General features: G+C 43.8%; 2 protein-coding genes across 2 annotated transcripts; both read right to left on the bottom strand.

Moving 5' to 3' along the window:
• Window positions 1-1,952: 1,952 nt before the first annotated feature.
• Window positions 1,953-2,375, bottom strand: LOC308300843 (superoxide dismutase [Mn], mitochondrial-like; the record flags this gene model as incomplete). The annotated part of the gene is made up of 1 exon (XM_080744740.1): window positions 1,953-2,375. One exon carries the CDS (start codon window positions 2,373-2,375, stop codon window positions 1,953-1,955), a length of 423 nt encoding a protein of 140 aa, XP_080600866.1.
• A 6,973-nt stretch (window positions 2,376-9,348) lies between these two features.
• LOC308300842 (superoxide dismutase [Mn], mitochondrial-like) lies at window positions 9,349-10,086 on the bottom strand (the record flags this gene model as incomplete). The annotated part of the gene is made up of 1 exon (XM_080744739.1): window positions 9,349-10,086. The coding sequence occupies one exon, from the start codon at window positions 10,084-10,086 to the stop codon at window positions 9,349-9,351; it is 738 nt and encodes a 245-aa protein (XP_080600865.1).
• Window positions 10,087-10,555: the final 469 nt, after the last annotated feature.

Below are 10,555 nucleotides of genomic sequence, written 5' to 3'. Positions count from 1 at the left end.
TGGACTGAGATCACCATATATGGTAATTAAACGGACATTCTGTTTTTTTGAAAAACCCCGTTCATTCTGGACTGAGATCACCATATATGGTAATTAAATGGACATTCTGTTTTTGAAAAAGCCTGTTCATTCTGGACTGAAATGACCATATATGGGCGTGATACACACAAAGCCATTCATTGGAAGCGGTTTCCACCGCTTCAAAAAGATATCTTTCTCCAGATAAAAAGAAATCTCTTTCTCCGTTCAAGTGGATGGTAAGATACAGATAAAAAAACATATCTGTCACAGATTAAATATATATATATATATATATATATACATATATATATATATATATATATATATATATATATATATATATATATCTGTGACAGATATTGTTTTATCTGTATCTTACCATCCACTTGAATGGAGAAAGATATTTTATTTCATTTTTTTATCTGGAGAAAGAGATTTTTTATCTGTTATCTGGTCCAGTGGGAATGGACCTTTAAGAATGCAGGCCCAGCGAGCAGTCACTAGTCAAACCCCAGAGACAAGCCTACACCCTCATGTGAAACCAACCAGCTGTAGGACTATATGGCCCACTCTATAGAAGTAGAACTGGCAAGAAAGTAATTTGGCTACACTAACTTAAGCCTTTGAGCAATAAACACACAATATTATAACCTACCCAGGGAAAGTAATAATAAGAAGAAAAAAAAACAGCTGGGGCACAGGGCTCCTTCCAATAAAACAAAAGGATGATATTAAACAGTGAGCAATACTTACAACAATACAATATAGGCAGCAGTAAACTTAGCCTAGCCCCTTGACCCTTCTATTGTAGATACCATTTATGTTTGCATCATGTTGTTCACGCTAGTGTTCATTTTATGACCATTTCTTTATTTATTTAATGTCAGTCTTAGTCCAGCTTCCATCGCCCTTGTTAGTTTTTATGACATTTAAAGAGGTGGTGCCATAGTTTTGTACTTTTTCTGTTTTTCATGTGTCTAGGAGGTTGAAAGTACCTCATTAGACCCCCTGGTGTGGTTTTTATGAGCAATTATTTATTCACTTGGTATTTGTTTGTTTTCTCTTGGAGGCTGCCACCTCTGGTCAAAAGTGTCAGTTAAAAAACACAGATATGATGACATCACAGAATCAACTCCTCCCCTAATTGCCATTCACCCAACACTGTGGGGTGTGGCTAACTCAGCTAGGTCACCACCCACCATGACATCCATGCATACTTGATGAACTGGGGGTGTGGCCACATAAAAACCCAATTTTAACTCTTTCTTTTAAATTGAGGATTTCGGGTAATTGTGAGAACATTAGGCTCTATATGTAAAGAATAGGGGAAAAGGGTGGGGGTGGGGGTAAAGTAAGGGGGGGGGTTGGGTGATCACACATGATGAGGTATAACTTGCAAGGATCTTGCAATCGTGGAATGAGCAACACAGCTGAATAGAGAGATCTCTCTCTATAGCGTTGCTGCCAGAGCAGTATAATCAGAGAGTGGTGTCACCGAGGGGTCCGAAAATGAACTCGTTACGTCACCCATTTCAGCTCTAAAGTGATGCAGCGTCGCGAATATCGGCATTTTTAGGTAAATATACAACATTAGAACGGTTTTAAAGTATTTTACAGTGACAACTAAAGTCTATGTAATATTTACTTGGTACTATTGCCAAAAAACGATGTAAAATAACATGGTTAATAAAATTCGAATAAGATATCAGGAAATAACCTGTGATATTTTTTCTTTCATTTGTCTGAATCGATTATTTTTATAAAGGTCAAAGTCGTTAGGAAATAATGTTTTGAGCTGCTGCTCTCATTCATTTAGCAGACTTCCGGTTAGATATTTGTCACTATAGAAGCTCCTCCCGAGCCGCCATTGGACTCGCCCCATGAAGTGAACGTAGTTGGCCTAACTCTCCATTCTAGGGCTCTGGTTGCTGCTACTCAAAGATTGTCCTTTTTTTAATGGCCGATCTAGCCTGCCCGTCTCTGCAAGAGCTGGCGGCTTGGAGACGCTCGCTAACGTTCTCCCAGTCGACGACGTTCCAGATGGCTTTGACATAGTCGGGCCGGACGTTCTTATACTGCAGATAGTAGGCATGCTCCCACACGTCGATACCAAGGAGGGGGATGAGGCCCGTCGTTCCCTGCAGAGGGTCCTGGTTAGCACAGGCGGCGATGCGGAGCCTCCCGCTCTCCCCGTCGTAGCCCAGCCAGCCCCAGACTGAGCCCTGCACTGCCACGGCGGCAGCCGACATCTTCTCCTTCATCTCCCCGAAGGAGCCAAAGTCCTTCTGGATGGCGTCCATCAGCCTGCCCCACGGCTCCCCGCCGCCGTTCGGCGAGAGGTTCCACCATGACATCCATGCATACTTGATGAACTGGGGGTGTGGCCACATAAAAACCCAATTTTAACTCTTTCTTTATACTTTTTTGGAAAAAAAATCTTCATCCTAGTATAATCATAATACCTGATAATCATGTTTTAGAGTTGGGAAATATCATGGCACCACCTCTTTAAGTCAAAGTCGAGAGCCTTTTAGTCTTTATCTTACTCCAAGACAACATCATTTTGGTTTGTCTAGTTTTAGTCTACAAAGTTTTAGTCAGGACAATTATTTGACCCCTTTAAATTGTTTGTCAGCAAATAATATAGAAATGTCTATCAGTGTCCTTTGTTTTGCTCCAGGTACTGTGTGGCCGTGTCAGTGCTCCCTGTGTTCATGTGTTCTGCTACTACGTTATGTTCTGCTTTACGTTTTTAAACCCTATCCACCTGTTTCCGCAAAGATTTACCGGAGCATTATGTGTAGGACACTTCTGGTAAACAGCAGACATACAAGCTCACGTCGCGTCGCAGATGCAACCGTTGTGAGCTTGTAGATCACACTCGGTTGTGGCGGCGGAAGCTCCGTGCAGCTTCTGCGCAATGCACTATGGGATGTTGGAAAGTTGTGGATACTTTACTCCCTCCCACCCATATTAGGTGTATTGACAGTATACACAAGGTGTAGCCTATACTTCTGTTTTCATGAAAGATGTTGAGGCACCTATGCATGCAACTAGTCTCAAATTGCAATGAGTTGCAAGACATATCAGCGGTCTGGACATGTGCCTTTGGGGAAATGATTGCAAGTAGTTGTAACTATTGCAGTTGCAACTTGTTGCATTGCAAATCATTGGAGTGGACTGGCTTACACAAAGGTTTCCACTGTCAATAACCCAAAGATTTAATACCATGTTTTTAGCATACATGATTCTAAGGTAATTATGAATTATGAAATTGGCCCATCTGTGAGTCTCCATCCTCGGTTGAAAGTTCCTTGGAAGCAACGCAGTTATGTCCAATGTAGCAGGGTCCCCGGCCGTCCGATCATCATCCAATGAATAAAATAATCCCAAAACCAGCCACACTTCAGTTGCTTGCTTGACACTTAAATCCTTTTTGTAGACCTTTGTAGCTATCTGTACTGACATTTTCCTAAGACAGCTTGAGCTAGACAAGTACTCAAATGTTGTTTTTAATAGGAATTGCGAAGCAATCACAATTTTTCTATTTGAAGAAGCCGCCGGAGCTGGACAGTAAGCAACATAACACTTTACTGCAGTTACTGCCGTAAAACGTATCGCTACTGGTTACCATAGCGACGTGTAGACTACTCTCAGTGGGGATTGGACCTGGGAATACATTTTACATCACTGTCGTAAACGTTTGTTTAATTAATATATACTATATTAATTAAATTGTACTGGCAAGTGCATGATTGTATTCATGATCACTCCTTTACTGTATTAATATAAACAGACAGTATGTCAGGATTGATACATTACTTAGTCATTGATACAGCATCATTTTCAATAGCAGTTTTAGTTAAGATATAAATAAAAAAAAATAAACGTGGTTCAACATAATCTTTATTCCAAAATAAAGCTTTTCTTTTACTTCTTTAGCATAACGTTTTTTTTTCCCCTTTCATTTCCACTCCCCTCCTGCTTTTTTAAAAGCTATTTTTCTTTTTTAAAGTTACTGCAGTGCTGTGAAGAATCCTGACAGCACAACTGTAACATTACGGGCATATTTGGCATAACTTCACGTTAATGCTTTGAACAATAATTACGTGGGGTTAAAGTATGCAGCTGGTGGAATTGACATCATGAAGAGAAGAGCCCACCGGAGAAAAAAGTGAAAACCCGACGCTAGAAAAGCACTGTCTCACGGAAAATCCTATTATCTTATCAAATTATTAAACAAATGCCACGTTAACTGAAGTAGAATAGCTGATGATGAGCTAAACATGTGTGTTTTATTTCGCCGTTTTAATATTTAAATCTTAAGATGAAAGGTCCATGCAGACGGCTGTGTCTGCCACGCTTTGCGAGACAGACTGCGGTTTTCCCAACGGCCCTGAGCGCAACGGTGGGGCCGCTCTGCACGGTCCAAGTGAACACAGCAAAGCGCTCCTGGCCCCCACCATTGTACCGGAGTACGTTGGGAAAAACAACGCGGTCGCCGCTGTGTCCGTGCGCAGCGCTCAGACGCACAGGGCAGGCACAGCAGCGCTCAGCCGCGCACCAGAGAAAGAAAGAAGAAGGAAAGGACAATATATGTCGGGCTTGTCATGCATTATAGTGCTTAAAATAAAGATTGTTCACTCGACTCGAGTCGAGTCTGGAGTCTTTGAGGGGCGAGTCCGAGTCGAGTCTGGAGTCTTTGAGGGGCGAGTCCGAGTCGAGTGAAGAGTCTCCAAAAACGTCACTCGAATTGCCGCGAGTCACGAGTCTTTAACTCTGTTGCACTATTATGAACTGTGGGTATCTTGAATGCTCTTTACTTATGACGTCATTATTGCCTGTCAATCACAATCAATGTGGGTGTGTGTGTGACAATGCTTATTCAATAAAGTGTTCACGGCTGCGCCACTCATCAGTTACGCCAGTCGGGATGTGAACCCCAAGCAGTGCGTTTGTCTCTCATTATTCTCCGTGCTAGTCCAAGGCTTAGCCAGACCTTAGCTGCCTAGATATGGCTGCGCCGCCAACAGGTTATGGGCCTAGGAAGGATCTCGGAAGCCGATGGAATCGTTTATGTTTCGACGGAGATGAGAAGAACTACGAATTATGGGAAACAAAGTTTCTCGGGCACCTGCGGCTCCAGGGGCTGAAAAGCACAATATTGAATCCGCCTGTACCTGGCGACGACGAGAGTGAAGAAGAAGCCGCCGCGAGAGCCGCAGAAGACGCCGATAGAAATGAAGAAGTGTACGCTGAACTCATTCAGCTGTTGGACGACCAAAGTTTGTATCTGGTCATGAGGGATGCTGCAGACGATGGGAGAAAAGCGTTGAAGATTCTGCGGGATCACTATGCTGGTAAGGGGAAACCACGAGTGATCGCCTTGTACACAGAGCTCACGTCTCTCCAGAAAGCTGCTAATGAGAGCATCACCGATTACATTATACGAGCAGAGACAGCCATCACTGCACTGAGGAATGCAGAAGAGACTTTAAGTGACGGTTTATTAATCGCTATGATTCTGAAGGGGCTGCCAGAGTCATTTAAACCGTTTTCCATCCACACTACACAAAGTGACGAGAAGATCACCTTCGCCGAGTTCAAGACAAAGTTGCGGAGCTACGAGAGCACTGAGAAGTTTAGTGCAAGCTCCGGTGACGACAGCGTGATGAAAGTAAGAGGAAAAGACGTGAAGCTGCTTACCTGTTTCACCTGTGGGAAGCCAGGGCACCGGGCTCGTGAGTGCAGCAGCAGCCGTGGTGCTGGCCACAGGGAGCAGAGGCAGTGGTGCAGTTTCTGCAAAAGTTCCACGCACAACGATGCCAACTGCAGGCGGAGAGGACGGCGCGACAACGCGAAGCAGGCCGTGGATGATGAGGACCAGGAGCACCACACGTTTGCCTTCAAGGTGGGCGACAGCGACCGGGGCGGCGGACTGAAGCAGAGGGGGCTTATGGTCGACACCGGTGCTACGTCGCACATCGTGACCGACGAGGGCAAATTCAACAGTTTTGACGACAGCTTCGAGCCAAGAAAGCACGTTCTTGAGTTGGCTGATGGAGTGAGGGCCTCTGGCATTGCGCTGAAGAGAGGTGCTGCAAAAGTTTGGCTGAAAGATGACACGGGTCGAGAGGTGGAGACGATGCTGACGGGGGCGCTCTACGTTCCATCCTTTCCCCAAGACATTTTCTCAGTCAAGGCAGCAACATCCAACGGAGCCACAGTCGTGTTCAAAGAGGGACAGAGCAAGCTCATCCACACGAACGGTACGACATTTGACATCAAGGTTTATGATAGGTTGTTTTATTTAAACACCGTTAATGAAACAAATGTTGATATTGATGAATGTCATGGGTGTTTTGATATTAAAACGTGGCACGAAATTCTAGGCCACTGCAACTATGAAGATGTGTTGAAATTGCAAAATGTCACAGAGGGTATGGCAATTAAAGGCAAAATTGATAAATCTAATTTCTCATGTGAAGTGTGCACTGAAGGTAAATTTGCTCAGAGCAGAAGCAGAGAGCCAGATGCAAAGGCAAAAGTTGCACTTGACCTTGTACACACAGATTTGTCAGGACCCATTGATCCTACTGCTAAAGATGGTTTCAGGTATACTTTAGCACTGATGACTATTCAGGAGCAGTTTTTGTCTATTTCTTAAAAGCTAAGAGTGACACAGTCAAGGCTACTGAGAAGTTTATTGCTGATGTGTCACCTTATGGGAAAATTAAATGCATGCGGTCGGATAATGGTACCGAGTATACTTCTGGCCAATTTCAAACACTGCTAAGAACAAATGCTATCAGGCATGAGACCTCAGCTCCTTATTCACCCCATCAGAATGGGACAGCTGAGAGAAATTGGAGAACATTGTTTGAAATGGCAAGATGCATGCTCATTGAGAGTAACCTACCAAAGGAGTTGTGGACATATGCAGTCATGACTGCTGCTGTTATTCGTAATAGGTGTTACAACAGACGTGCAGGTCAGACTCCATATCAAATGTTGACAGGAAAGAAGCCTAACCTTTCTAAGATGAGAACATTTGGGTCACCATGCTATGCTTACAAGCAAGACAAGAAAAAGTTGGACTCAAGGTGTGAAAAGGGCATTTTTGTAGGCTATGACAAAAACAGCCCAGCTTATCTGGTGTTCTTTCCTAACACAGGTAAAGTAGTCAAAAATAGACAGGTAAAATTCATTACAAAAAGTGTCATTGAGATTCAGACTCAAACTGAGCAGGACATTTGTGATGATGATTTCAGTATCAGAGCTGTAAAACCAAAAGTTGAAAAGGTAAAAGAAATTCCAAAAGAATCTCAGGAACAAGACACAGAGTCTGATATGGTTAACATTGAGACCAGTGAAGGCCTAAGTAGCCAGAGCACTTCCTATCCAAAAAGGGAAAGGAGAGCTCCAGAATATTTAAAGGATTATGAGTGTCAAGTTAAATGTGTTGACCAAGAAGAACTAACCCTTGATTATTGTTATAGAGTCATTTGTGATGTTCCTTGCACAGTGAAGGAGGCTATGACATCACCAAATTCAGACTTGTGGTTTAAAGCTATGGAGGAGGAAATTGATTCTTTGAAAGAAAATGACACATTTACCCTGACCACACTGCCAAAAGGTAAACATGCAGTGGGGGGCAGATGGGTTTACACAATTAAAGACAACCCTGTAAAAACGTACAAAGCAAGGTATGTAGCAAAAGGTTATAGTCAAGTGTCTGGGATTGATTATAAAGAAACCTTTTCTCCAACCGCAAATATGACATCGGTACGTAGTCTAATGCAAATTGCAGTACAACACAATTTAGAGGTGCATCAAATGGATGTAAAAACTGCATATTTGCATGCTCCTATAGATTGTGAGTTGTATATGGAACAACCAGAGGGATTTGAGGTTAAGTCAGAGAAGGGGGAGAAACTAGTCTGTAAACTTAACAAATCACTCTATGGTTTAAAACAGTCAGGACGGAATTGGAATAAAATGCTCCATGATTTTCTTAGTGAAAATGGTTTTGTTCAAAATCCGGCTGACCATTGTGTTTACAACAAAGAAACATCTAAAGGTGAAAAGATTATTTTGATAATCTGGGTTGATGATCTTATCATTGCAGGAAGCAACAGTCAAAGCATTCGAAATGTGAAAGAAATGTTGGGAGCCAAATTTAAGATGAAAGATCTTGGCAAACTTGAGAACTTTCTTGGTATTGATTTCACACAGACAGATGGTGAAATAAAGATGAACCAGAAAAGGTACATCATGAAAATTTTGCAACGGTTTGACATGTCTGACTGCAAGGCAAGATCCACTCCATGCGAGTATAAACTACAATTTGACAATGAAGGTGAACTTGTTGATCAAAAGAGGTATCGTGAAGTTGTAGGCAGCTTGATCTACGTAATGACATGTACTAGACCTGATCTAAGTTATATTGTCAGTAAGTTGTCTCAACACTTATCCGACCCAAAAGAACAACATATGGTAACTGCTAAACATGTGTTAAGATACTTAAAAGGAACTGTAGAACAGGAGTTGTGTTACAAGAGAAGTGATTCAAAACTTAAACTTGTTGCATATTGTGATGCTGATTGGGCAGCCGATCAAAATGACAGAAGAAGCACAACTGGGTATTGTTTTAGTCTTTGTGAGACAGGCCCTGTTATTTCTTGGAAGTCTAAGAAACAGCCTACAGTAGCTTTATCCACATGTGAAGCAGAATACATGGCATTGGCCGCTGCTACACAGGAAAGTTTCTATCTCATGCAGTTATTGAAGGGAATGGATAATGGATGTGACTATGAACCAGTTACTATCTTTGAGGACAATCAGGGCGCAATTGCACTATCAAAGAATCCTGTTTGTCGCCAAAGGTGTAAACATGTCGACATTAAATATCATTTTGTCCGATCTGCTGTAAGTGATGGAAATATTGTCATTGAATACTGTCCAACATCAGAAATGGTAGCTGATATTTTAACTAAACCGGTATCAAAGGTTACACTTGAAAAGTTTCTGTATTTTATTTTTGGTGTTGAAGGTTAAAATGTAAAGGAAAAAAAAAAAAATGTATGACAGGATTTGTCAGTATAAGAGCAAGTGGGGGTGTTGCACTATTATGAACTGTGGGTATCTTGAATGCTCTTTACTTATGACGTCATTATTGCCTGTCAATCACAATCAATGTGGGTGTGTGTGTGACAATGCTTATTCAATAAAGTGTTCACGGCTGCGCCACTCATCAGTTACGCCAGTCGGGATGTGAACCCCAAGCAGTGCGTTTGTCTCTCATTATTCTCCGTGCTAGTCCAAGGCTTAGCCAGACCTTAGCTGCCTAGATATGGCTGCGCCGCCAACAAACTCGAGTCCCCATCTCTGCTGTGCAGCTAGGAGACGCTCACTAACGTTCTCCCAGTCGACGACGTTCCAGATGGCTTTGACATAGTCGGGCCGGACGTTCTTATACTGCAGATAGTAGGCATGCTCCCACACGTCGATACCAAGGAGGGGGATGAGGCCCGTCGTTCCCTGCAGAGGGTCCTGGTTAGCACAGGCGGCGATTCGGAGCGTCCAGCTCTCCCCGTCGTAGCCCAGCCAGCTCCAACCCGAGCCCTGCACCGCCACGGCGGCAGCGGACATCTTCTCCTTCATCTTCCCAAAGGAGCCAAAGTCCCTCTGGATGAAATCCATCAGCCTGCCCGGCGGCTCCCCGCCGCCGTTCGGCGAGAGGTTGGTCCAGAAGACGGCGTGGTTGACATGGCCTCCTCCGTTAAACCTCAGCGCCGGCTGGAGGGCCACCTGTGCCGTCACGTCGCCCCTGGCGAGCGCCTCCCGGTACTTCTCCTCGGCGACGTTGAGGTTGTTGACGTAGGCGGCGTGGTGCTTGCCGTGGTGGAGCTGCATGATCTCGGCGCTGATGTGTGGCTCCAAGGCCCCGTAGTCATAGGCGAGGTCGGGGAGCCTGTGCTTCTGCCTTGAGGCGGATAATTGGTGTAGTGTCTGGCTACACAGGCTGGCCGCGCTCCTACGAAACTGACTAACTCGGGATAGCATATGTTCGCCGGGAAAACTTAAGAATGCACATACAAACTCTGTATTCAGCATTTTAAGCTTTTTGAAGCGCCAGTCGCGTCAGTCTTTCCCAAACATAGAATGCTCCATATTTGGGCAAATGTGACATAATCAAATGTGGTGTCAGTCTCCCCCAAATATAGGATGCTCCATATTTGGCAAACATTAACGTCAAAAAATATGACATCAGTCTTGACCAAATTATAGAATACAGTGGCAGTTTGGCTTAGAAGCTGACTACATCATTTCCTCTTGTATAACAATCAACACACATTGTGTATTAGCATCTGTTTTGTTCACGGGTTAGGTGCACATGTAAAATGGCCATGCCGGGAGGCATTGCCCTCCAGGAGAAGGTCAGTCGGTTGCTCAGAAGGCCGCACAAAAAGCCCGTTCTGAAACCCAACCGGCCGCTGGTCCTGAAAGACTCCGTCGCCAATCGTAAACCGGA

Source organism: Nannobrachium achirus (assembly GCF_963921795.1).
Source record: "Nannobrachium achirus genome assembly, chromosome: 16".
Lineage (NCBI taxonomy): Eukaryota > Metazoa > Chordata > Actinopteri > Myctophiformes > Myctophidae > Nannobrachium > Nannobrachium achirus.
The sequence above is the reverse complement of the archived record's forward strand: the minus strand, read 5'-3'. Positions and strand labels throughout refer to the sequence as shown.